The sequence below is a fragment of the Trematomus bernacchii genome, unplaced genomic scaffold, assembly GCF_902827165.1.
Source record: "Trematomus bernacchii unplaced genomic scaffold, fTreBer1.1, whole genome shotgun sequence".
NCBI classification, from domain to species: domain Eukaryota; kingdom Metazoa; phylum Chordata; class Actinopteri; order Perciformes; family Nototheniidae; genus Trematomus; species Trematomus bernacchii.
Genome location: NW_022987573.1, coordinates 4,379,762 through 4,407,656, shown reverse-complemented (window position 1 = coordinate 4,407,656; position 27,895 = coordinate 4,379,762). Strand labels below are relative to the sequence as shown.

Sequence of the window (27,895 nt, the reverse complement as noted above, 5' to 3'; positions counted from 1 at the left end):
CATACAACACATGCAGCTCAAAGTGCTTTACAAAATGACACATCACAAGTTAAAAATAAACAAGACATTCCCCTCAGATGATTTGTTAAGAACTTTACAGGTACATGCAGCAAAATATAACATTTTGACAGGTTAACAGACACAAGGAGGTAAAATGTATGATAATAGAAATAAAACAAAATAAATAATGGTTTCTTTCTGACAGATAAAACTGACTCGATGCAACAATATAAAACCCCATAAAACAAAGTGAACATATAGGTACAACAGAAAGAAAAAGATAATAGTAATAAAAATGCCTTAATTCTAATAAAGGTTAAACGATTAAAATATTATCAATCATTATTAAACTTGACATTATGGTCAATACAGGGGGAACCATGCCTTTCTTGTTGTTTGGTGACATTAGCCCAAATGTATATGAGACTCTGACACTGCCTGTGTTTGGTCATACAGATGGAGGCAGCTAAGAAGACTTACCACATGGCCTGCAAGGAGGAGAAGCTGGCTGCGGCCCGAGAGGCCAACGGCAAGACGGAGGCTTCTGTCACCGCGGACCAGCAGAAGAAACTCCACGAGAAAGTGGACAAATGCAAACAGGATTCACAGAAGGTAAGAAGGGGAAAGATGAAAGTCTTTTAGTTTGTTTAATTTCAGGCGAGTGAAGAACAAAGAGGTTTCTGTGTGTGTCTTATGTTGCTGGTCAAGGCTCTTATGTTTTGTACTAGTTCCCTGGCAGGGTTTTAAATGGCTGTTTTTCATGTTATTTTGACATATTCCATATTATAAGGTGTTGTGTAGTGATAGATAAATGCAGTGTGAAAGGAAAAGTGGGTTTTCATATTTTTGATGTTAGTATTTTTGGAGAACAGAACATTTTTGGCGCAACATTGCCCGTACTAGTTGCTCATTTTTATTGATTACATACATTTGGGATTAATGTATTACCAGAATATCAAGTTACAAATAAGCCAGCTCTTTAAATATAATAAATAATGCAACCATGCTGGGTTTTTCTCCACAGAGGCTTCAGTTTTCTGTGTTCTCTGTTTTCTGTGTCAGGCTAAAGAAAAGTATGAGAAGTCTCTGGAGGAGCTGAATAAGTGCACCGCGCAGTACATGGAGTGCATGGAGCAGGTGTTTGACCAGTGCCAGCAGCATGAAGTCAAGAGGCTGACCTTCCTCAAGGAGGCCCTGCTGGACATCAAACGCCATCTCAACCTCACCGAGAACGCAAGGTTAGCGGGGCGGAAAGAGACCCTTTTATTACGGCTTCATAGAGATGCTGGATAGGTTCACTGGCTGCTTTTTCCCTGATATGCGAGTTAGCTTTTAGTCTTACCGCTGCAGTCAACCTCTCTATTCCCACTCTTTCAGATGTATTTTCAGTGAATTCCTATTTAAACTGTGTGCAACACGGCTAATAATTCCTTGAGCATGATAGCATACTGTACCTGTACCTTCAATCAGAAATAATCACATTGCAAACACAATTCATAATGGATTATCTTGATTTGTTGTGTCACATTCAGCACAGTTCACTTCAAACTGATTAATCTCAACACACTTCTCAACCAGGCATGCATTTCTCATTAGCGTCGAGTCTCACAGCACTAATTAATTGATTATTCAGTCAATGACGTTTCTGCCAAACTGAATTGTGTTCACAGTGAAAGCCTGTCATACTTTGTGCTGTTTTTAACCCTCAGGCAACAACAAAGCCGACCCAATGTTAATGAGGTTTTTAATGATCTTTTAACAGACCTCCCTTCATTTTTAGTCATGAATCAAGACGTTTAAAGGGATTGCTGGGTACTTAATCTTGACTGGTGTCATTTTTCACGTTGAATATGGTTCATTAATAACTATTTCATACCGCTCCTTAGCTCTTTATGACCTCACTAGTATTGCCCTCCACAACTAAGTATTATTTCTACAAATGCAATAACCTACTTTTAAATAAGGACTTAAAGTAACACATTACCACCCTTTAGCATAATGAGCTGAAGCCATTATCATTACAGACAAACTCATTCTGATTCAGTTTGATCTTGATCACCACAGCTACTCTAGACAATATTAAATTGGCTTGGATTTAATTCAATTAAACATTAATCAATCATGCTTAAATATTCTTTTAGGATTACTGAATCATTTAATGTTCTGTTTTTTATTAAATGTTTGAAAAAAACGTGGATCATGTTGTGCTCTGAGCTGAATAATACAACAGACTGTCTGAGGATGAATATATTTTCACTGTATTTTTATAAGAAACCCAGTCAGATGGTTCATCCCGTAGAAAACGACATGAATGTTCCCTTAAAAACTATTATATAGTTAAAAAGTACATGAACAAATATATCCTTGTAAGGGATTATTAGGCTGAATCAGGCCAAATACTTCATCTGTTGAGGGCTTCAGCAGAAAACTCAGGGAGACACTGCAGTTTTGTCAGGACCCGATATTGGATCCCTCTCAGCCCAGATTTTGAGCTCCATTGTGGGTTCTGTTGCCAAGTTGGCAGCCCCCCCCCCCCCCCCCCCCCCCCCCGCGTCTCTGCTGGCACTTTCATCGTCACTATTTGTTCCACTTTCCTCTCCTCAGCTATGCCGCAACATACAGAGAGCTGGAGCGCACGATCCTGGGTGCAAACACACAAGAGGACCTGAAGTGGTTCAGCAACAACCACGGCCCCGACATGCATATGAACTGGCCTGCATTCGAGGTGAAATATCTATACTGTCATAAACACAAACACTATATACCTCTACTCTACTTTATTACTCTTCTTTATTGTGAGTTTACCCCTTTTTTGTATTCTCATCTCCAGGAATACAACCCAGACCAGACCAGTGCTCCTCCAAAGAAGAAGAAGCCAGACGGAGCCCCACCCACTCCGAGCACCGACCATGTGGCTCCACCTGGTGACCGGAGCAGGTCAGTAATACATCCGTATGATCACATTGAAGCACTCTATTTAATTATGAACGTATATCATGCCCACACATTTCATTATTAGATTGAATAAAGTGAAGAAATATTTGTTAAAGTTATTTGAAATCATTGAAAGATTAGATTGGTAATACTAATATATTTGAGTGTTTGTCAACAAATGAAAATAATAAAAAAATACTTTATTGACCCCTGGGGGGAATTTGCTGTTACAGTTTCTCAATTCAATTAGAAAACCTAGAGAAATTATAAGAACAATAAGAAATTTGAATGTAAAATGTGGATTCTACTCAATACTACTACTAATGTTTAAATATATACATACATGTTACAATAAATTATTTTTACTGAAAGAAGGGGTTTACAAATAAGTATGTGAAAATGAAAGAATAACATAAATAAGAATATTGGTTGAAATGTATAGTATAAATAGATTATTGAAGGATTCAAATCAGATATATGAACAGAATATTTTGTTGTGGTGCATCTCAGCAGAATAAGTCTTTTATTGTACTGTTCTTTAATGTATTCTGCATCTCATAGTTGCGTTCCTCTGTCCTGCCCATTGGTTCATAATAAATACATTTAAAAAATGGGTCTCACTGATACACTTTTATTGTATCTTAAGGCAAAAAACACAAAACAAAGACACTCAAACAGGAGTAAATAGTGTTTATGTTTGGGACTCATTGTAGGTGCAGATTTAGCATAATAGTGTGTATTGGCAGCAGCAGGATGATGCTTGTGGGATCAATTCTGAATAAGCTACAGTTCCCATGTTCATCATAACTAGGAGAATGTCTCCCAGTGCAACAGTGAGTTTTATTGATGTGTTTTAAATCAGTTAGATCTGTGGCACAGAGGAACTACACTGACACTACTTATTACAAGATCAATTCATCATTGGTTTGACCTTTTCATGCGATTTGTTTTCTCTTCAAATAAATCTCTCCCTGCATTTCCTCTATCCTCCAGTGTGAGCAGCTATGAAAAAAACCAAGCTTACTCGACTGAGTGGTCCGATGATGAGCAGCCCGCTTCTTACTCTGGCAACGAAAATGGCGGAAACGGGAATTCTTTCGAAGATGATTCCAGCACTGGGAAAGGGGTCGGGGCCGGGGCCGGGGCCGGGGCTGTGGCCGGGGCCGGGGCTGTGGCCGGGGCCGGGGCCGGGGCCGGGGCCGGGGTCGGGGCTGTGGCCGTGGCCGTGGCCGTGACCGTGGCCGCGGCCGGGGTCCGCGTCCGTGCTCTGTATGATTATGAAGGCCAGGAACAGGATGAGCTCACCTTCAAAGCAGGTAAGTAATATGATGTGGTGTCCACCATATTACAGTCCACCCATTAATTTATGATCTAATTAAACTATAGTAAAGAACCCTGGAGACAGGACTTTTAAGATAAGATGACACACATAAAACAGGTGGTCAAAAATGTTCAAGTCTGTCCTATTTTCTATTCTTAAGCTCCCTTCCTCTTTAGAAGATAGCAGTAATTAGTCAATAATTGCCACATGGAAAACAAATTACAGGCACTTTCCACCAATTAAGGAGCTGGTGTGTGGGAAATGATGTGGAAATAGTGACGCAGTGACATGAGTAACAACTTAAAAACAAGCTTTGCACTAAAAAATAACTAGATGCACTTACTTTCTCATTTGCAAAGCTGATTTTTATAATCTTTAGAAGCCTGCCTTGTCTGAATCCATGTTAACTTGCGATCAGTCTTCTTCTTCTTTGCACCTTTTTGTCATATTGCTGATTTTCTTGGGGCTTTTTCTCCGCCTGTGCAACAGTGCAAATTATGAAACCAGTGGCAGGAATTGTATTGGGTCACACATGTAGTTGTGCATGTGTGAATCAAACAAAGTATTGTGCGTACATGTGAACAAACATTTCCAAAATGTCAAACAGTTTCTTAAGTAACTAGATACAATATGCAAAATCCAAATGATTAAGAGAAAAAATGTTTGGGTCTTTTTTTCTGGGAATGCGAGAAACCTGTGCCCTGTCTCAATTTGGATATTTCCGTCAGTGCACTGCCATGTTTTATACTGTCAACACTTGCATAGTGTGACACAGGCTAACTAGCTAGCAACGTTATTGTTTTGCAGAAACCAGCAATTACAGCCTGCCCATATCCTCACATACTGATGGCTTTTATCATAACTTATATTTGTATAGTGCATTGAGCAACCGCTGCTGGTTCCTCCACTTCTGTTACGTAGCCAAGATGGCTATCATATATCGTGAGACGTTTTTACGTTCAAACTCAAACTTGTTTACTGTTATGAGCGCACAATCTGGGTACTGCATTTTGCCCTACTTCTCTGTGTGACGCACTTATGCACTCAAAAAAGCAAGTCTTAGTACAGAGATGTGCCAATTGAGACTCATTTGGACTCATGCCTTTAGTTTTGCCCTAAGTAGAAAAACAGACTGTATGGAGTGGTGTTCACAGATATCATAATTGAGGTTTACATTCACTTTTTGACAGAGGACTGCGTGTTGATTACGGAGTGGTGTCTCCTTCACAGGTGATGAACTGACCAAGACTGAGGATGAAGATGAGCAAGGCTGGTGTAGAGGTCGCTTGGACACTGGCCGAGAGGGACTGTACCCGGCCAATTACGTCGAGCCAATCTAGCCGCGTTACTGGACAAGGACACGGCATTGGAAGCAGCTTGAACTGTCCTGTCCAATCGCACCCCGCACATAACCAGAGACTAAAGAGCAACACATCCCTTGCCCAACAGATGCGCCGAGCAGTCTTGCCTAAATAAAAACTTAGTAACCTAAAAGACAATATATCAGTATAATATATTTTATCCAGCATTTGGGGTGGGTGGACTTTCACATTTAAAAACAGGAGCAGCAGTTATTCCAGTATATACACACTCAACTATACCATCAAGTCAGTGCAGGAACACATTGCTTCTCTGTGTAGCTGTATTTAACGTATAATGCAGCTTATTTAAACTTGCAGTACGCTGCAGTCGTTTCTCTTGTGAAAATGGGAAGATAATATAATCAGTTATACCCATCCGACAAAGACGAGCTTCTCTAACCTGCATTGTGTATATACAGTGTGATGCCATTTCTGTGTAGCATTTTTAATGCTGTGTGTGGTCAGTCGTCATTCTTACATCTGGAATGCTGTGTAGTGTTAAAGTACCACAAACAGTATCCTCTATTTTTGTTCTCGTTTTTCTTTGTGATTTGGTCCAACCTCTCTTCCAGTGTGTGCAGTGCTATGTGTTTTAACTGTTTCTGAACTTGCATAGCAGCATGTGCTATGCAAAAAACTTGCATTCCCTGAATCCTGCAGCCTTCTTACGGCTTCAACTTGATGCAACACTTCTACTGCAAATGCAGAGGTCATTTGTTAGCATCACAATCTTCTGGACATGCTTCTGTTTTCATGAAAGGAAGCTTGTTGATGAACTGATTTTGTGTTTGTTTGTTTAGTTTTTGACATGTTTCTTTTCTTAGCATCACAACCTCATTGACAATATCATCTTCATGCAATCCAAGGAAAGGAAACAGTTTCTGCAGAAGCTTTCATTCTTGGTTCAGTGATTCAGGTCTCATTTTAATTCACTACTGCTTACAAGAAACACGATACATTCCCTCTGAGCGAACCCGGATCAAGTCATCTTCTTGGGTTTTAGGAGATGGGTTCTGAACAATGCCGGGCACATTTGACCAGAGCAAGAGGCCAATGGAGGCATGTTATTGTAGTGCTGACGGTTGTCTGAAGATCGAAGCCTCTTCAACAGGACATGAATGTATGTTTGGGCTTGAAAGAGGGCATGTTGTCTAAACATGGTTCTCCACCGTCATTTAAAGCCCTACCTAGCAAAAAGCACTAGTTATGTGGTCTGTTTCCCTGCTGAGCCAAAGAATGCCCCAATACCATCACCTTTCTGTTTTCTCTCCATGCAATAACTTTACATATCACAACAGCTTCAGTGAGAATCAGCTTGTAGCTGCCTCCCAGTCCACCCAAACTTAATTTGTCCGCAAAACACCACACAATGACACAGGGAATACATTTGTCACCAGTATTGCACTGCCTGGAAGATGACTCTTGCACAGTGCATTACATGGTTATTTTTAAATCTTGCTACATAGAAATGAAATAATACCAGGAATTTGCATCTGATGTTAAGTGAGTTATCATGCAAAGGGTTGCACCTAAATCTCTGATTAGATGGGAGAGATGCTTTTTATAACCTAGTTGTCCTGAAGTTTTAAAATGTCACTGGACCAACAGCAGTCAGATGTGTTTAGCTCTGTGTCTGGAACAGGATTTGACAGGTTTGGGTCTCACACATGAGGAGAAACACATCACCAGCTCACAAGTTGTGTCTTAGGGTAAAGCTGTCCAGCATAGCAAAAAGGACTCCTATCATTAAACTGTCCCACTTCCTTGATGCGCGTATGCACACAAACACACACATACATATTAAATACACATACATTTAACACAAGATATACACAAACACGCAAATTCAAACACATGCTCCACATTACCAGGTTAATATGTTGGGGGAAAACTTCTTCATCGAGTGCGTATGAGTTATGTATGTAATGTAAGGAAAAAAAAAAAAGTTCCCAAAAAAACTGCAAGTGATTGACTATTAAGACAAAATGTAGTGTTATACATGTAAATGTGATTCATTAAAATATCAGCAATGGAAACATGTTAAATAATAGATATATCGTATGAATTTCATTGCAATGGAATTGTCAGTGTATCATAAAAGCGTGACGTTATCCCACGCTGTCAGATTTGTATATGACGATGTAATTTAAAGATTATATTCTATTGTAACTGTACAACTGTGTTGAGTTGAAAAATGAGACCTAACCATGTTGAGGCAGTAAAAAGGTGTACATGTAAATGCTTTTTTATGTTGATGATCTCTTCCTTATGCACACAGGGGACAGCAGCTCATGTTGTGGAAACCCTATATTAGCGGTCTAGAAGATGTATGTTCATAGTTAGTGATGTACTTTTATCTCCTAACTGGTGTAGTGCCTGTTCATCTTGATGTAACAAGAAGTTCATTTAAATATGCATAAAGATGATTATGATCACAGATAATAATGAAAATAGAGATGAAAAACCGACTCAGATTTGTTGTGATGGTGTCGATATTGCGATATTGGTTTGAAAGGGGAAACAAGTTTGTTGAAAAAAGCAAAGGTTAGTGTCCGTGTGTTTTTTGTATGGACAGCTCCTGTTATGTATAATATTATTACTATTACTAGAGACGACAATTGGTTATAAATTGCTTTATTCTGGATCCTGAACATAATCCCAAAGATAGAAATGTAAAAAAGGAATATCCATCAGGGCAGATTTATTTAAATATGAATTTACTTTGGCAATTGCTCTGCAACTTATGGCACATTTCCACTGCAGTGCGTAGCACGGTTTAAGCGTGCCGTGCCAAACCAGGCCCGTTTTTTTTTTTGCTTTTCCACTAGGGGTAGTTACGGCTCAGGGCTACTTTTACACCTTTTTTCTGGCCCTCCAAATTCGAGGTTCTTACCGGGCCAACAACCGGGCTGAATATGCTAAACTAGTGACGTAAACACTCTCGACTGCTGAATGGTCAGAGAGAATCGCTGGCAAGGGGGCTACAACTACAACAAAATGAACATATTTTACCGTGATTTAATTGTAATACACATTTGAAAAGGATGCCGAAGTAACAACATACTGATACCGGTTAGTAAAAACCATGAATTAATGCTTTGACAAGTCTGCAGTGCAGACGAGACGGCAGGCGAAAAACCTTTTAAAATGCTTGTTTTCTGAATGGAGATCGGCTAAGCTAACGTTGTATATGCTCCGACCGTCCACACTCACAACAACGGCCTACAGACATAAATAAACCAGCGACTGTATTCGCCATGACACAGACAGTCTGTGGTTTGTACTTGTTTAACTTTTGTCTAGTTTCTGAACAGAAAACTGCTAACAGCTAACGGCTGATGTTGGTTTTGTGGTTCACATTGAAGATGACGTCACGGCTCCGCCTACACTGCGTTACTATAGTTACTGCCCCATCTACTAAACTGTAATGGAACGCAGCATAAAGTGATCCTGGCCTACCAAGGCCTAACTATACCGTACTAAGCCGTGCGAGGCCCTGCAGTGGAAATGCGCCAATAGTGTGAATAGGAATAACAAAAAAGTGTCATTATACAAAAAAAGGAGAATTTAAAGGATTAGTTTGACAGTTTCTTCCTTGGCTGGGGTTTGATGAGAAGATTAACACCGCTCACTTCAATGTAGCCTATGCATGCTACATTTGTAGCTGAAACAAGCAGCTAGTTAGCTCAGCTAGCCTAGCTATGTCCAATGTACCTAACCTACCAGCACATGTCAAACTCACTAAGAAAACAAGATTCAAGTTTTAAATATTGAGTACTAAAGGTGCTCACAGGCACGTGATTTTTAACCTTTGGCAGAAACAGGCTGGTCATTTCCTGTCTTTGTGCTAAGCTAAGCTAGCTGACTGCTAGCACCAGCTACACTGTATGAAGAGTGATGTAAATATCTGTTAGTTCTCTGGAAGAAAGCAAACTAACAATATTTATTTCAAATATAAGTCCTTCTGAGAAACCAAGCATCACACCAAAATTACATTTCAACAAGAGTGCTTAAGACAAATTAAATATAATCGGTATAAAGAATAATAAAATAGTCATGATAGGCAGGAGTGCATAGTTCAGTAGGCAGTCTTTACAGTTGAAATGAAACATGTTGTACAATGAATGAACCAGCTTCAAGGTTTATGTTACTTCTACTGTATGTCCAACACAGTCTCACGGCATTTCGTGTTATAGTCACGAAATTAATCTATTGATTCGTGTTCACCAACACAATTTCGCCATTTTTTTCGTGTCACACAGAACAATTTTAAAAGCAATGTAAATAATAACAAATTAGAAGGAAAAACAGATAAAAAAAAATACAGATTTCAATATTCTGACACAGAACAATTTTAGAGGCAATGTATTTCTATTGGTAGTATGTTTCGTGCCTGCACCAAATAATAACAAATTAGAAGGAAAAAAAGATGACAAAAAATACAGATTTCAGTATTCTGAGGCTCTTTGCCCCATTTCTTTTCCTCGTGGACGGCAAAAAAACTCCCACATTATACAATTTAAAATAAAAGGGATAGGGTTAGGCTTAGGGTAAGATATTGAGTAAGAACATGTTTTTATGAACCACACAGCTTCTGGTATTCCAAGACCCGACCGGACAAAAAGACGTGTTGCAGGCACGAAACATACTACCAATAGAAATACATTGCTTTTAAAATCGTTCTGTGTGACACGAAAAAAATGCGAAAATCGTGTTGGTGAACACGAATCAATAGATTAAATTAATTTCGTGACTATAACACAAAATGCCGTGAGACTGGGTTGGTATGTCCAGCATATCTTTGGTTTATCAAACGGGTTTGACGAACTGGTAGACCAATCTGCGTGAAACATCAGGCTTTCGGATGATGCCCTTCTTGTAGTACTGGCGTATGGAGCGACTCAGTTTGTCATAGTTCATAGCCGGGCGGTTCTTCCTGATGCCCCAAAGCCTGGCCACAAGAGCTGAGTCCTCTATTTTGAAAATCCCTTTGGAAGGAGGAAACAAAAATGTACTCAGTTTAGATTTTGAAGTGGTCTTTTCATCAGGGTGTGCGTATAGAAACCACTCTGAGAAGGTAGAAGATAGATACCACCCATAAAGCTAAACCAAGGAGACAGTTATCTTAGCTTAAACAATGTAGGAAACTAAACTAGGGAAAAAGCTAGTCAAGCTCATCAGCTAAATAGAATTGGTGTGTGTAAGCCATTCAACAAGCGACATGAAAAGTAAGTTATGGTTTATAAGGGGTTAGGCCTACAAACTGAACTATTTATTGGCTGGGCCCGGAGACTTGCATTGAAGAGGAAGATTATTTTCCTTCAGAGCCAGACTGGCCGTTTCCTTCTCTTCCAGTCTTTATGTTAAGCTAAAGTTAGTTACTTAACATCTATATTTAGCGCACAGGCGTGACAGAGGTACCTATTGATCTTCTCATCTAACTCTTGGCAACAAAACAAATTAGCTTATTCTCTCAATGTTTTACTCTTCTTTCATGTCACTTTACTTTAATTCCCAGTTTTGCATTTATTCTCAAACATTAAATACATGTTTCATAATGCATTAGCATGTAGCATCACCTTACCTTTTTCCTTGTTAAGCCAGCGGATGCAGCGGCTGTAGGTGTGAGGCTTTAGGAGCAGCTCTCGGAGGAACTGCCACAGGTGTATGGGCTGGCTGGGGTAGTTCCTTATCAAATCTGACCAGGAGTCATCATCAGCTGCTGGAGAAGAAGAGGTTATCAGAAAACTTCACCTTGTTTTACCTCAGTATTTTTATTAGAGAAATCATTGCGTTAGTTAGTTAAAAATCTAGTTATAAATGAGAGCGTACCAGATTTTCTGTCTTCAGGTGGACAGCGCTCCTTCATTGCTGCAGCTAAACAAACAGACAATAAAGAGTTGTTTACATCAAAGGAGCTCTTTCTCACACTTCATTTGCATCATAATTACACTTTCCTTATTTGCATAACTTGAGAGATGATGAAGGTTAATTTCCCCATGTTCCTGTTATTCTTACCAGATCTCCAGATGTCCAGATTAGCATACAGCATGTCTCCAAACTGCAAAGAGCGTTGTCTGAATTCTGCTTCTGTCATGGAGCACAGATCCTTCCCGTTCATCTCCTGAAACAAGGTGCTGACCTGCGGCAGCCTGTACAGGTGCTCGGTCCAGAGCAGCCACTTCTGAACGTGCACACAGCTCCAGTCCAGCGGGTCTAAAGAGGGAAACACAAAGAGTTTATTTTACACAACTCACCACAAGGTCAGAACACATGGTATAACAACTTCAGTCCAATAGGGCATTAACAGATATGTGTTTTTTTTGTTTTATAATTGCCTTATTCTTGATTTAAGAGTTAGAACAATTATCAAACATTTGATTAACTTTACATTACAAAAAAATAACATTTTAAGAAACAGAGAAACCAGAACAGAGAAACAAACCTAAAACTGCTGTTTGAATAATCAAGTTAGTTTTAGAGTCAAGACCACATGACTGGTTTTATTTGTCTTTTAAATTGTCTCACCATTTATAACAACATATATTTTTATCGATAATGTAATCATGCTACTCTCAATTCACTGGCTAACTATTTCAAATGATGTGAAATGAAATGATGGCCCTCATGTATGTTTCCTACTTCCTGAGAAGAAGTGTGATGTTTACAGAGCAAATAACCACACATGCACTGTATGTTTTAAAGGTTCCAGATAAGACTCAGTTCATGAGAAGGGAAGATGATCGTCTGTCAACAGAAACGTTTGCACAAGGTGGGCTGGGTCTTTGATGTTCACTCTGGAAGTTGGTGTGAGAGCAACAGACAATGAATGCTTTTACATTTGTATTTTATCAGCACTACAACTTTTGCCAACACTTTCTAACAGCTATTCAAATGCCTCTTTTTGGTTTATTTTAATAACAGTAATTGTATAAGATAAGATAAGACTTGATTTATCCCGAAGGAAATTGTTGTGCCAGAGTTACAAAAATAAAATAAACACAGCAGCATAATAGTAAAACTGTACACTAAAAGTGCAGTAAAAAGAGCAATTAAATATCTACAGGAAACATGAAACATAGACGGTCACATAATTAATGTAAATATTACCTGTATTTAGTAGTGAAAAAAACGTAGTGGCAGATACGTAATTGCACGTTATCATTGCACATTATTAATAATAATAATATTGCACATGTTGTATAGTATCCTGGCCTACCTGGTGCAATGTTGAGCAGTTTGCAAGCCGTGTCGACATCCTTCAGCACCTCTGACTCCACCATGGTCTGCACCTGCTCCAGACAGTGCTCCTCCACCTGACCCTCCATCTCATAGGAGGGAGTCTGAGTCTGGCCTGGTGCTTGGCTCACCTCGAGTGTCCTGGATGGGGGAGCGGCAGGAGACTCTGTCATCCTCAGCACCCAGGGGTTCTCCTCCATAGCTAATATGTTGTTGCAGGGGAGGTAGACCCCCGTCCAGCTGAGCTCAGGAAGCCCCAACAAGCTGCGGGGGGGTTTGATGTCGTCCGCCTCGTCCAGCCAGGCTATCCGGGCGTCAGAGTGAGGGGGGCTGATGTACAGAGGTGAGTATGCAGTGTGTTCACAGCCTGGACTCCCCATGCTCATGTTTGTTAGAAAAACTGTGAAAAAAAGAAAGACCTGTCATGATATCTTATCATCAGGTTCTTAAACAATCTACACCCTACCTGACATTTTCATTATTGACATAGTTGCACTGATGCCACCCTGCCCAAATGCTCAATATTTAAATAGTAAAAGTCCTAAAAATAAGCTTGATATTTGTTCCAAGGTATTTGCTCAGCTGGGACGTATATTTGAAGTAAGGAATCTGTCATTCCAGCTTTGCTAAGTGGAGCCAGTGTGTTTGTTAAAATGGAAGCTAAACTCTTTGTTTGACTTTCATTGTGTTTCGAAGTAACTCAAAAAAGTACATTCTGATTCACGTTTGAATCTGAAAGAACATCAAGGCCAAACGAGTTCAGCATGTGTTGAATTCTGACCTCACTTACTGTTAATTTCACCATCAATCAACAATACCACAAAGCAATCTACCCCACCTTTAAGATAATAACTACAGATAAAGACATGAAATCACACCTTTTTTCAAACAACTAATACAAAATAAATGTGTTTGTCTTACTGACATTTCAAAAAGTCTGGATAGTATCTCAATGTAACACCCAGTGCTTTTATTCCTGGAATATCAGGTCTTTAAATTGATACAAAAATAAATAAAAACTTGATAGAATAGAGGGGTTGGATAAAGGGTGGGACACATCATTTGTGGATAAGAGATAAGTCGCTAGAGCGTATTCAGCAAGGTATGAGTAAGAGAACAGTTCACTGGGTTGGGAGTGGTGCGGTATGTCAGTATTTGATTTGACGAATAATACACCTGTTTTCATTTCAAGTGATACGCATCTATTTAATCCGTATAGCTTTTTGCCTTTTCTCCTCCACTGCTCTCAGCAGAAAAGAAAACAGTATATATAACATCCCAAAAGACAAACATGCATGACAAGAGATGTGTAAAAAAGTACCTGCATTATCAGACTCATTATGCTGAATATAGGTAAACATTGAGAATGAAGTACTGAAAGGTAGACTGATAATGAGGTGACTGGTCTTCGGTCCAAAACAATGGCACATGGAGCGAGGTGGTGTGATAAATCACTCAAAAGTTGGATTATTGTTGGAGTTGTTGGATAAAATGGGGTTAGAAATAACTGATAAAGTTGCTTAAGTATGTTTGTAGAACAAGGGGAGGCACTGATGACAATAATGAGGTTAATTACGGGTATTTACTGCCTAGGGATAACCTATTAATTTTCCAAAATGACCAGAAAAGTTATCTTGAGAGTTGTGTTGAGTGCATATAATGTGGCAGGATTACCAAAACAGGAGATGAATAATTATAAACAAACCAAAATGGTTACTTCTAGATTATCCTTTCTTATTGGGAAATATATTTCTGTGTGTTCAAAAGAAAGCGTCAGGCTCATTAAAGAAGTCTATTATTTGTTGAATTATATTGTACACCTCTTTAGATAGCAGTCAAACTGATATGAGAGGCATAGAGTCGATATGAAAAGCTGTGGTCATTCATGGTTGCATTCCACTGTTCTTTGGACAAATGTTGTTTGACTACACACCTTTGTGAGTTAATGTGTGTATTTCAGCAAAATGTCTGTGTGTGTGTTGTTACAGGTTTTTATCTTACAAAATGTGATTATGGCCTTTTATCCAATTATAAATATGCTTTTAAGATAATAAAAGGGGGAAAAACATGTTTTGCCTACAGGTGATTATTGTCTGCATCCAGATTTCAAATACATCAATTTAAGTTTGATATATTTTCAATAAATACATGTAATATAACTTCGACATTGGGACTGACTCTGCTTTGACCAGATACAAAATCAACATATGAGCAACCAGAAATATAATATAAGGTAATTTATGAATCGTTAAGTAAATTAAACTCTGAAAAGAGGGCTTTTTTTGGCTCTTTTATCCATAGGTTTTTTCTACAGCAGTATGAATTGTTAAATTTGATAAAGATACGTTTTATTCTAATAACATTAGCAATGGCTTTTTGTTATTGAAATGAAGTGTCCCAGTGAGCCATGGCAGTGTAACTATTGAGATTACTATAACTGTTTAATATAAATGATTGTAATTATTTGAAACAATGTATGTAAAACCGTATAGGGGAAAGCATAACATGAACCAGCACCAAAGTTGAAGCAGTAGATCAGTTCGTTGGGACTTGGCTTGGTAACACAGGGTCTGCTTCTTAATACTAGTCTAAATTTGGCTGCATGTGTGACATTAAAGAGTTGATTTGTGACACTTGAAGCCAAAGATATTTTGTTAATGCCTCTGCCTAGATAGACCTTTAAGGAACACACAGCTCCACAACGAAATATATATTTAGGGAAAACAGCACATGACACAAACTATTTCACAATTTTTTTTAAATGACCATAAAACTCAATGACAAGTGTTCATTCATGACGTCATTACTGCTCCTACTTTAAAAACTCTCATGATCCATTTAAAGCTCTGTGAGAAAGGACTTCACATGTTGACCCCGCAAACAGGAAAAGCTGTATGTCATAATGAAGATTTGGGAAAGAGCACAGTTCCAGAAAGCTTTCCTACTTTTACTTAGCTATTGGTTTGAATGTTTCATGGTCAAAGAAGTGGTAGCAGTGCAAGTGGCAGATACTATCATGTGGTATTAACAGTAGTAGCAGTAATAACCGATTATTTTGAGTCTTGTTGTGAACTGTCTTACCTTGTTGTGTTGTTTTCAGCAGAGTTTTAATTGCAGAGGACTCTTCTCAGCTCTGCCTGGCTCGTCTCCTCACCTGTTCCTAAAGTCAGGGTCCTGTGTTTCTATGTTGCCCCCAGGTGAGGATGTGCAGATGTGTCTCGTGTGCAGCACAGCTGGATCTGCTTCACTCTCTCTTCACTCCAACTATCTGAACACCTTTTTTCCCACCTGATGTTTGACGTATTAGGGACACAGTGCCTTCGTGACATATACATTCTGAAAGAAAGGGTGTGTCCCGAGGAGGGAGGTAGCTTTAAGTGCCTACTAAATAATGACCTGGGGCCGTAAGGTAGTATTTGCATGGTGATTCCCTTCAGTTGACAAACCTAGGGAAGTCTTATCAGCCTGGGGGGAGCTATGGGGGCACCAACAGAGTCTTTAAAAGCATGTTCAAAATGTGTGAACACAAAACTATTTTAGATAAATATATAAAATCTCAATCTGATCCATGGGTGTTATTATGTAAAAGTGCACTGTTGTGTGTAAAAGGTGGGGAGCAGTTTAGACCAGAGGAGCTTTGAAACTTATCACAGACAAAGAGAAATAAAACTTAATGAGGTGCTACACTCGACGAATACTATCACGTTGCTCCACTGTTTATTTTAGCCAACTTTAAGCAAATAGCAGTGTTATGTTTTCCTGGAAAGGAAATGAAAGTAAATTACCATGGTGAAAAAAATAGTTATCAGGACCTGTTTGGGGACTCAAAATATGAAAAAAGGATGAGTACAAATAGCCTAAAGACTAATATTTTGCATAATATGTCACTGAAATACAGATATCTTATTAAGATCTTATTGTGGGATCAGTGTATTTTCTTACTCTGAACTCATATGACATCAGAAAGGCTGGCTATAAGGACGTGATATCTAGAGTATTCATAAAATATCAATAAATCATCCACAGGAAAATAATGTTAATAGCTGCTTTGAAAGGTTAAAAAACTATTATCAGAAAGGTTGAATAACTGGTACACAGAGGGAGGGAGTGGGAAAGAGAAATGGAGAGAGTGTAAATGTTTGCTTAAACTAAACAGTAGCATTTGTGTGGTCGTGTTGAACTATTCTAAAGAGGTGTTGCATGTGTTTCCACCCATATACATCATCTTTAAAGAGCTTTTGGATCAGAATTACAGCTTTACACACTTACATGGGTTGATAAAGTAGAATAAATAGGTTATTCCCTGACTGAAAACAAGACTTTTAGTCCTTTGGATCTTTACAATGAGTAATTCAGCAGCTAATCTTGCGTTTACTTTGCAACATTAGAATGTTTTTTTGTTCCTTACTCTAAAATCAACATTGAAACTGTGCACGTCAAGTGCATGCTGCTCCTTCAGACAGTTTGGGCCGTTAATCGACACAATGGACCCGTGTCATTTGTGAGGCACCTCAGAAGAGTTTGTTTGAAACCTCCAGGCTGACATGTCATCTTATCTGAGACATACTCACCTTGACCTGTCTCTTGCAGGTTTAACGTTTTCTTCAAATAAACCTCCAATACAAACTGTTCTCATCTCCCTTATCATTTGTTATGTTTGTGGAGTGCTCTCTGACACCTGAGACAACTGCACTCGTCATAATATTATATAACCCTTTCTGAATATATAGCAGCACAATAGGTCTGAGTTTATGCTTCACTATTAGAAGGCCTGCAGGTTTATTTTATGGTAAAAATTAATTTTGTTATGCAGTACTGTCTTGTTTCAGGCTTTTAATGTAGATGTAGTGTTTCTTTATCCCCCAAAAAGCCACTGTAAACCCCTTGAAATACAAATCAAGCCCCTGTTTATTTCAGAAAAAGATTTAAAGCAGTGTAAAAGAACATTTTATATCTGCTGCATGTCCTTGTACATCAAATCATTTTAATCTCAATAACATCACTCGTGAACGAAAACGGATACAGATCTGCTAACAAGAAAACATATCCCACAATACAAAACATGCCTAATGGAGGTTTAAAAGTATATAAATCTAACCATATTTGACCATGTGGAAATAAGAAATCATGTTTTGTTTAATCCTCAATTCAGATCTGACGCCTTGAGGTTTATACTCCTGGAAATGGTGAATAAACTCTTCTGCACTATAACAAGACAGAGCACGAGACTTGAGTTTTCAGTGATAATTTAATCATACAAACATTCATCAAACATACAGGGGGAAAAAGCTTATCCGTTTGCACTTCCTCACTCTCAAAAATGTGCTGTTGTATGAGTCTAATGCCAACTGATTCATTCTGCAATCTGGCCAGTGGAAACCCCAGAGAGACTCAGAACTAAATATCATACTGATGAATTGGCATCGAGAGCCAGGAGGAACATTCATACCGTGAACACGTGGTGTAGTATTGTCCTGTTGTCAGAGCGCAGTAACCCTGGGGCTTACAGTTTGTGCCTCAATAACAGAGGGTTTACCTGGAGAGGTGGTCTCACACTCGGGCTGTAGATGATGAGATAAAGTCACAGACCCTTCAGGACATAACTGTCTTTGTGGGACACAGACAGGCCTTATCATGGACAGACAGTTAGTGCAAATAGATATGCAGTAACAATGCAAAGAGCCGTCTGTCACTGGTGCAGTTCAGTTTGCATCTGAAACCATCAACAAGGATCAGATGTGTTTAATGAGCTCGACTATGAAGTGCAGACTCTAATGTGGCATAATGTAAGCATCGTTTTAACAATAAACAGGGATATTCGGAACAATAATTATACTAATAAAACGGCCACTTCAATGCAAATATACAATGCTGTATCTTTGGGTAAATGAATGTTTCCAAATAATGATCTTCTACTACATTCATCAAATACATTCAACTTAATATGATAAACTCTATGACAGCTTTTCAAATAGAAATTCAGACTAAGAACATTTGTTTTTTATGAAGTCATGTTTTTACCGCTCTTCATATGGCTTGGATTCAATGTCGTATGTCATAAATGCTTTATTCTCTTATCTTGTGTTTTATTTCCAAGCAAAACTAAAAAGCTTAATACAATAACAGGGATTTTTTTTTTTAAATACTGCATCATATTCTGCAAATATTCTGTATATGAATATATATAAAGTACCTGACTATAGAAGGCATAATAAAAATGGTTGGCTCCAGATCCAGAAGAAAATGTCTGTACAATGAGGCAGAATAAACTTAGATATACTGTAAATATCTGTTTCTCTTATCTTCTGTTTGATAGAATAATGTCTCACTCCCCCCCCAGTGGAGGAAATTGCATCGCATTTAAAAATGGTAGGTACTATGAAAGCATCAAAATGACTGCCCATAATGCACAAGCCATGAAGGACCTTGAGATGTATTTCCAAAGCATGTGGCTGTCCCCCTTACTCTAAAGTGGATATTAAAAGATAAAAAGTAAATAAAGAAATCCAATGGTTGGTTTCAGAGATGTCCATATTTTTTTGATTTAGTTACAGGTCCAGAAAAAATGAATGTATATATCAAGAGTCAGAGCAGAAACTGGAGAATCAGTTGGCAAAATAAATGGCTTTTCCTCCATAGTCTCTCTTTCAGGTTGCACAATACACACACATGCACACACACACACACACGCACACACGCACACACACACACACACACACACACACACGCCCGTCATCATTATTTCATTTGCACTCTGACAACTAAAAATCTGAAAAAAGAAAAAGAAAGAAGTTATCACTCAAAAGACTCATAGCACTCATTTTTAACTTAGCATTCACACGTGCATACAGTGAGTGGTGGGATGTTGTTGAGCTGCACGTCGGAGCGTTGGCCTCTGGTTTGTCAAAGTGTAGCTGGTCTTTGCATAAAGTTTTTTTTGAATCTCCACACTCTTTACCAGCTACTGATAAAGCATCTTCTTTCTTGTATTGGTGTGACAGACTCCAGAGGTTCAGTGCTGCTTCACTGTGACAAGTCCCAAGATTTAAGAGTGCCCGAAAGGAAAAGGCTCCTGTATACCCTGTAAGGAAGAGAAATGATTACAAACAGACAGTAGGGCTGCAGGATAATAGAAAACTGGATAAATGACTGCTAACATTTCAACAAAAGCGGCCTCAGTCGTTTTGATTTGGTTCAATCTGCCTTCCAGACCTGCTGTTCTCCACCTGTCCACCAGGTGTCCAATCATCTCCAGCTGTTGACACACCTGACTAATGATCTCATCAGTCAGGCAGTATATAAAACCAGCTCTTTGCCAGTTTGTCATGTTTGCCAATCTGTGTTCTCCCAATACTTGCTTTCTTACAGTAAAGAGGCTTCTCATCTTCTCTGAGAAACTTGGAGGAGCTACTCCAGGATCACTGAATCACTGAAACTATTCTCTTTTGTTATTACTTAAGTGTGATTTTGCCATATTTCAAAATGTTTGAGACTTCCTCAGTCCTCTGTTAGCGTGGCCTACCAACCGCTCAAGCCTTGACCTCAGTGAATGGCAACGCTCTACTGAGCTAAAGCTAATTAGCAGCAAGATGCTCTTCTCAGATGACTACCACAAACCTCTATTAAAGTTTGCAGTGCTTGAATAAAAAATGTACCGGTTGGAAGTGAACATGGACGTGAATGGACTATGTGGGAACGACACCGCTTTACCAATATTCAAAGACTGGACACACGGCTAATGAGCAACATCATGACGGCCATGAAACAGGAGGGCTGTGCACCAGGTAATACATCTAATAGCGCATTTCCATTGCAGGGCCTCGCTCGGCTTAGTACGGTATAGTTAGGCCTTGTTAGGACTGGCTCACTTTATGCTGCGTTTCCATTACAGTTTAGGAACTGGGGTAGTATCTATAGTAACGCAGTGTAGGCGGAGCCGTGACGTCATCTTCAATGCGAACCACAGAAAAACAACGTCAGCCGTTAGCTGTTAGCACTCAGAGCTCACAGCTCCTCATATCTGTTCAGAAACTAGACAAAAGTTAAAAAGTACAAACCACAGACTGCCTGTGTCATGGTGAGTACAGTCGCTGGTTTATTTATGTCTGTAGGCCGTTGTGAGTGTGGACGGTAGGAGCATATACAACGTTAGCTTAGCCAATCTCCATTCAGAAAACACGCATTTTAAAAGGTTTTTCGCCTGCCGTCTGTCTGCAGACTTGCCAAAGCATTAATTCATGGTTTTTACTGACCGGTATCAGTATGTTGTTACTTCGGCATCATTTTGAAACGTGTATTACAATTTTTAAATCACGGTCAAATATGTTCATTTTGTTCTAGTTGTAGCCCCCTTGCCAGCGATTCTCTCTCTAGTTTAGCATACTCAGCCCGACTCAGCCTGGTTGTTGGCCCGGAAAGAACCTCGATTTTATGGGGCCAGAAAAACTGTGAAATAGTACCCGCTAGCCGGAACTACGCCAAGTGGAAACGCAACCAAAAACGGGTCGGGCACGGCACGCTTAAACCGCGCTGTAGTGGAAATGCGCCATAAGTGAACCTGCTATCATCTAACCTTTCTGGATTTGTTGCCATGTGTGGACTGCCTTCTCGAGCCTGTCTGTGAACTTCTCTTCAAACATCAGTTCAGTTATTACTCTAAATATAGATTACATGTTGTTGCAACAAACTTAATGTGTTAAACTTACAAGAAGAGGTTATGCTTTAAAAATGACTGCCTTTTAACTAAAGGAGAGAACTGATCCACCTGAGTTTTATGAGCGGTTTAGTTTTAAATGTGGATTTACTAACTATAAATCTTGCTTTGCTAAACTGGGACTAGAACTAAGATAACAATGATTCCTTAGTGGAACGTAGCATTAGTCTTGTTAGTCAAAACATCGGAACATGGGAGGAATAAACCTCTTTGCAGCTTAATATGTTAAAGAGTATAAGCATCCAAATAATTATCTAATGTTGCCACCCTGAGAATTTTGGATAACTTTTAACAGATTTCACCTCAGATTAATAAAAACATAATTTGGTATTCCTTTAACGATTTTAAATGTATGTTTAACGTGCATTCAAGAAATATCCCGATACTTAACGTTCTATATGTTGCAACCAGGTTCTAGAGCTAGAAATGTAAAGAAATCAACCACGATTCACATGTCTGGAGAACCCTCCCGTCTTACCTGGTTATAAGATACTACTGATAGATTGCTTTGTAGACTGTTTGCTACTAGATCCACAGAGTTGTGTGAAAGTCCATTCTGATCTTGCTGCAGCTGGTTGGGGTTTCCCTGCCAATGTTCCTCTGGGCCTCTGTGTCCGCTGGCATCGTGCATGCTGTTGTTGTTGCTGTTGGGGCACTTGCTCTTCTCTGGAGAGGCGAAGGGGTTGTAGTCGCCCTCCAGAGCGCGGTGAGGCTGGGTGTTGAACTCTGCTTGAAAAGAGGAAAGCTGCTGTGTGACGCCGAGGAGGCCTCCAACTTCCACACTCAGGATCACCCAAATGACATCTGTCAAAGGAAGCAAAACGCACGGTATGATACACAAAGCCACTAACAGTCTGCCACTCTCAAAGATGTACCGAAGTGTGTAAGGTTTAAACTAATTACCAAATAATGATGCTAACGAGTCTGAAAATACAAATTATCCTGTAATATGAAGCTGGACCACACACCCACAATATCCTCCAGGTCTGCAATTCTTCTCTATAAAAGTCACTAGGAGACTGATGATGTTAAAGTGACAAATTATCTCTATGTGGAGTTAATGAAACATTAAGGCCAAGTATAATGTTTAATTGAGTATCCCTCTATAAATAGGCTTGAGGGACTTCCTGTTGGGATCCATCACACACATTTAAATTTGCAGGAGGATGTAAATCAAGTAAATGAATGACTCTTAATGCATTTTGTGTGTGCTGATGGGAAGGCCATTCAATCATTTGTTATAGTTTTCACTAAAGGAAAAGCACACCAAATGATGTCATTTCATTTAATCGTTTATTTGAATAGGGACAATGCACATTAATGGACACTTTAGACAAATAATGCTTCAAGTGTAAATATGCCGGATTTTAGCTTTGAGCTGATTTCCATCCGTAGTCCCTGACATACAGCATATAAGAACATGACATTTGTAAACATGGCAAAAAATAAATACATGATATGCAAAAGAGCAAGAGCAGCACACGCAAGTATTTACCACATGGCAGTACACTATAGCAGCAACGACATATTAAGTGCAAGAGATGATACAAGAGATGCATAAAGTGCAAGAGGAGATACCCCTGTGTTAAAGTGCATTTAGCGGTGATTGCACGTCTGGTTGTTTCTCAACCATTCTTTGAGTTGTAGCACTTATTTTAAATAACAACCGTTGTCCCCTGCTGTTAACTACAGTGATTTGTGAAATGTTGGCAGCTTAGTTCCAACTAAGGACTTTTATTTGTCAACTGCTGTATTCTTGTAGTCTATACAAATGTTTTAAAAGCTCAAGGTGACATAACCAAAAAGCTTAATTTTGTCTGCCTACAAGTCCAGAAACCAAAAATAGTCTTGTTTGTAAAAGGATATAAAAAAGCAATAGCAACAAAACCCACATGGTGGGTGTGTGAATGTTTGGAAGTTTTGCTATAAAAGGAACTGAATTGCTGAAGGCATTATCAAAGTAGGGGCCAATAATATTTCTGTTGATAGACTAACTAATAAATTCCATATTGCAAGAATTCACATTTTCTTTCTACTGTAAAGCTCTCTGTCCTCACCTCCAAAGTACAGTCCGGTGGCTGTGCACATCCTCCACTGGCCCTGGTACATGCCAGGAGTCGCAGGGCTCTGCATCTGAACACTGACATCAGCCACCTCCTGAGGTTCTAAAGACCGCGCCATCACCATGTTTACATGACCGAACTGATCTCCTCCGACATACTTCAGACAAACACCGGGAGGCCAGGACTCTGGACCTGGAACACACACAGAGAATGTGCTGAACTTGGCTTGAAATGTGAGTCTTATTTATTTTTTAATTCATAAAGCTGGTGTCACCTCTGATCTATTATCCCAGCAGACTTACCTGTGTTCTGTACTCTCCAGGTCTTCGTGAAAGGTGTGTCTGGTGGAACTGATTCTCCCTCACCAATCGTCACGTCACTCACAAAGGACATGCACGGCGCGCTGATGTTGGGACTCTCAAAGTCATAGTAGGCTCCGATGGCTGCTTGTAAATTCCTGTGACATTAGAAGACAGAAATCCAGGTGATCAGTACAGATATAGATTCTCAATATGAGTATAACATATGATTTGTGTAGAAGAAACTCCATGATTTGTCTGCAGTATGCACAGATATGACACATTTAGTAGCTAGTTTATTTACGACATTTTGATAAAATACGTTATTTAATAAGGATTACATTTCAACATATCAAGCGTTTTACTAATGCGCCCTTTGTTTGTGAAATGTAGGTCATATCTTTTATTAATCAACTTTTGGTCTATAACTGTCAAACAGTGAAAAATCACAATTTTCTTAAGCCTAGTGTGAATTCTTGATATTGCTTGCTTTGCCCAAACACCTTAAGCGCAAATGTATCCACAAACTACAATAACATTAATCCAAATCCTCAGAATATATCCAGCAATTGCACATGAAGAAGTTTAGTACATTTCTACACTGAACAATACAGCTATTCAATCTTTTTTTTAAAAGCATATATTTTACATGTCATGGTATATTTTTATACAATTATTTACATATTTTTTTCTGTTCTGTTATTCTATAAAAATGTAATTGTCAACATTATTTCTGACATTTAACAAACGATATCAATAAATGGTTTTAGTCCTATACCCAGGAGTCTTAGCTATATGGTACAGTTTACTGCTAAACAAAATGGAAGCTGTAGTTATTCAATTCTAATTTAAACAAATAATTGTCTTCACTCAAATTACTAGCACTCAAATTGGAAACCACAAGGACGCACGTTATGGTACTATAATACTTTTATATAAAAAAATAATTTGGCATTTTTTAGATTAGGTTGGTGCAATATATTGAGGTAAACAGATGCCTGCAGACCCAGAGAGATTGCGAATGGGGGCTTCCCGTGACATGCTGGTCATCCATAAAGCAGCAGTTTTTATTTTTAGAAAGCCCGTTGCAGAGGAGCTATTACCCGGCGTCACGTGTTACTACTACAGCCTGCCCTGAGACACTGTTATCTTCCATGGAGCTGCATTGGCTTAACACTGCATCTGCGCAGAGACATTTATCCAAGGCAATACTTCAATATGACCTTTGCGTCCCTTGCGCATTGTTTTTCACTCGTTTAATTGAATCAGTGTGGCAATGGAAGACGCAGCTTGAGTGTTCGTAGTGTTTTATTAACACATTATAATACATTGTGTCCAGGGTTGCACAACAACCACTATGAGCTTTGAGCACTAGGTGGGAAGGTTACGTAATAAAACAGCAGCGATCTCCACTGTGATTATCGTCGAGTGGCAGACATAACGTTTGATCACCATGGCTGCCGATAACGTAAAGGTGTTTAACACAATAAGCAATGCAAAGACTGAGAAAATCAGCTATAAACTTTGAATCATCAGTTCAGTGACGAGCTCCCTGGTGGTGCCTAGCTTTGCATAACAGCAGAGGTGGAAGAAGTACTCATATCTTGTACTTAAGAAAAGTAGAAATACCAGAGAGTAGGAATACTCTGTTACAAGTCCTGCATTCAAAATGTTCATCCAGTAAAAGTACAGTATCGGCATCCAGATACACTAGTAAGATCGAAAGTAAAAGTAGTCATAATGCATATTGGCCAATTTCGAAATGTTGTACTGTATGAATGTGTTATAATGTAATGTATTATAATTACATTATTGTATTTACTGCTGAGTGGTTTGTGAATTTAGTCCAAGTGTAACTAAAGTCTTAAGTGTTTATATTGTATATCATTAATCCAAATCTGCATAGTAACTTAAGGTCAGATCAAATGCATGTAGTGGAGTAAAAGAGAAAAAGCATCAAATGAAGATAGGCCTACTGTTGTAAAGTAATAGTACCTCATACTTGTAAGTACAGTACTTGAGTAAATATACCTGGTTACTTAACACCACTGCATAATAGTGATGGCCAACCTACAATTCCTATTAGCAACCACCACATTCACAATAAAACACTTCATTTCCATTCAAACATCCCACCCGCTTTAATGTGAACTCGTTTGTTAGTTAATGTTTATGTTTGGAGTATCATTTTGTGTCACAATACCTGCTAAACTACCTTTTTACCGTCCCTAAAGGCAACCAAAAGTGGCAAACATGGTGACTCAGCTAACGCTAGTTACGTTACTACAGCGTCGTATCCACGTTACAAACCTAACGTAAAGCCACCCCCTCTGTCACAATGAACAAAAACACTACCTTGTGGTTTACTTTAATGTTTTAACCGATGAAATATAAGTTGTACTGTGAAATCCCCTTGTAGAAAGCTAGCTAGTTGACAGTAATATCTAGCATGAAGCGCACAGCAGGCCCCACGAGTCCCCGGGCTCACCAGTTGGTCATGTCCAGAAAGAAGGCGCATCCGGCGGGGTTGAGCTGGAAGCCGAGCAGCCTCTGAAACTCCGTGATTAAGATGTCTTTGTCTGTTGTTCCCATGCAGCTGAATTTCTGCATGAGCTCCTGGTCCAGGTCTATGTCCAGTTCCATGCCCTCCATCTTCCGATTCGCCCGGACAGAAACAGGGGCTTCGCTTCCTAATTTAGTCCGAGGCCTCGACTTGTCATAACAAACTCAACAACAGGGCCGAGTGCGCATGTCACATGATTCAGTTTCGCAGCTCAGCCTATCAGCCAGCAGAGTGTGGTGATGACTCTCTGGAGCCAGCCTTTAGGAGAGAAACTTTCAGATTAATCATGGTATTATTTTGGGATAATTATTACTCGATAATACTCCCTCGTTCTGTGTTGATTTATTATGTTTTCCAAATACTTTAAATCAAATAAATATATGTAAACCCTTCAATAGTGTTTTAATGTCAGAGTTTATAAATCTACTGTATATTTTCTACTTTTTAATGCTGCTTTAATTCTATTTTGAGATATTTAAATTCTAGTATTGTTTATTTCTACTCTTATTATTATTTCTACTGTTTATTTTTTACTTATGTGCAATGCCGTGTTTTATTGATTTTTATGCTGCTGCAACGCAAACATTTCCCAAATTGGAATCAATAAAGTACCTCTTATAACGATGAATATAAAGCATATACAAAGTATATATTCAAGTTATTGCTTTTGTAATGCCTCTTAGGTTGTCTGTTTACCTGATTGTTTCTCTTCTCACAATGTTCTTTCAGTTTAAAGGTGGATTTATGTTTTTTGTAAATTATTCGTGTTCCAAACACAACATATATATTTCAGTGTTGAACTTGTACTTTGAGTCCATCCACTTTATAAACAATAATAACTATATCCATAGTTTAGTTAAGTACTTAATATTGTCTTTACTACTTTTCTTGCCCTGTGTCACATCTACAATGTTCACTGTATCATTCTAAAATATGTCTGTGTTGTCTTAATGTCACTTATTAGGGTTGAGTTCGATAAACTACAATGAAGAGATGGAAAAAACGGTTATTGGTTGTAAAATATTGTGATGACCCTTTGCAGAATAGTAAGTTTCCTTTATAATATAATATTGTTTCCAATATAGTATTTTTACAAGGGAAGAATGTGGTGTGATATCAGTTCGACCTGTTTAAAGTGTTTAATATACCTCTACTACGTACTACATGGCCAGGTAAAAGGTTTCAGGTATAGCCAGGTTTCCATCCCAAGGTATTTCACATTTAAACCTAACATTCAGATGATTTGCAAAAAGAAAAATAATGTTACTGCACAATGTTAAGATATGTTGAGTACCCCATGTTAAGTTGGGTGTATGGCACTCTGCATGGGGGCTTTAAAAGGATATCAGATTCAGTGACATCAATTAAATGATCACGATATATAAAGTTTAGTTTGTTACAA

General features: G+C 38.8%; 3 protein-coding genes across 9 annotated transcripts in view; 1 reads left to right on the top strand and 2 right to left on the bottom strand.

The window, feature by feature from the left end:
• The window catches only part of LOC117479573 (protein kinase C and casein kinase substrate in neurons protein 1-like), a 39,430-nt gene extending 31,346 nt beyond the window's left edge, over positions 1-8,084 (top strand). For all 6 annotated transcript variants that reach the window (XM_034126654.1, XM_034126653.1, XM_034126655.1 and 3 more), the window contains 6 exons: positions 457-612; positions 1,063-1,238; positions 2,605-2,725; positions 2,831-2,937; positions 3,928-4,250; positions 5,486-8,084. In XM_034126654.1, the coding sequence (XP_033982545.1) occupies positions 457-612; positions 1,063-1,238; positions 2,605-2,725; positions 2,831-2,937; positions 3,928-4,250; positions 5,486-5,595 (993 nt within the window). In that variant the 3' untranslated portion in view covers positions 5,596-8,084. The remainder of the gene's footprint in view (positions 1-456; positions 613-1,062; positions 1,239-2,604; positions 2,726-2,830; positions 2,938-3,927; positions 4,251-5,485) is intronic.
• Positions 8,085-10,334: 2,250 nt separating this feature from the next.
• On the bottom strand, positions 10,335-16,160 carry LOC117479538 (SAM pointed domain-containing Ets transcription factor-like). 2 transcript variants are annotated; one of them, XM_034126573.1, is made up of 6 exons: positions 15,937-16,160; positions 12,836-13,255; positions 11,635-11,832; positions 11,449-11,493; positions 11,201-11,338; positions 10,335-10,604 (listed from the first exon to the last, which is right to left on the bottom strand). In XM_034126573.1, the coding sequence occupies exons 2-6, from the start codon at positions 13,239-13,241 to the stop codon at positions 10,426-10,428; spliced, it is 966 nt and encodes a 321-aa protein (XP_033982464.1). In that variant the 5' UTR covers positions 13,242-13,255; positions 15,937-16,160; the 3' UTR covers positions 10,335-10,425. The 2 variants fall into 2 exon arrangements, with proteins under 2 accessions (XP_033982464.1, XP_033982465.1); XM_034126574.1 differs by having other exon boundaries at positions 11,201-11,335.
• Positions 16,161-18,084: 1,924 nt separating this feature from the next.
• Positions 18,085-26,694, bottom strand: LOC117479515 (protein ILRUN-like). Its single transcript, XM_034126527.1, has 5 exons — positions 26,419-26,694; positions 23,934-24,088; positions 23,626-23,823; positions 22,047-22,372; positions 18,085-19,936 (listed from the first exon to the last, which is right to left on the bottom strand). Exons 1-5 carry the CDS (start codon positions 26,580-26,582, stop codon positions 19,901-19,903), a joined length of 879 nt encoding a protein of 292 aa, XP_033982418.1. The 5' UTR covers positions 26,583-26,694; the 3' UTR covers positions 18,085-19,900.
• Positions 26,695-27,895: the final 1,201 nt, after the last annotated feature.

Coding starts and splice junctions, on each gene's coding strand:
- LOC117479538 (XM_034126573.1), bottom strand. CDS start 13,241: ATGAGCATGGGGAGTCCAGGCTGTGAACACACTGCATACTCACCTCTG. Junction 11,494..11,634: donor TCTGGACATCTGGAGATCTG/GTAAGAATAACA, acceptor CTGTTTGTTTAG/CTGCAGCAATGAAGGAGCGC. Junction 10,605..11,200: donor CTGGCTTAACAAGGAAAAAG/GTAAGGTGATGC, acceptor CTCCTTCCAAAG/GGATTTTCAAAATAGAGGAC.
- LOC117479515 (XM_034126527.1), bottom strand. CDS start 26,582: ATGGAGGGCATGGAACTGGACATAGACCTGGACCAGGAGCTCATGCAG. Junction 24,089..26,418: donor TTTCTGGACATGACCAACTG/GTGAGCCCGGGG, acceptor CTAATGTCACAG/GAATTTACAAGCAGCCATCG. Junction 19,937..22,046: donor CAGTAGTATCTTATAACCAG/GTAAGACGGGAG, acceptor TCTTCCTTACAG/GGTATACAGGAGCCTTTTCC.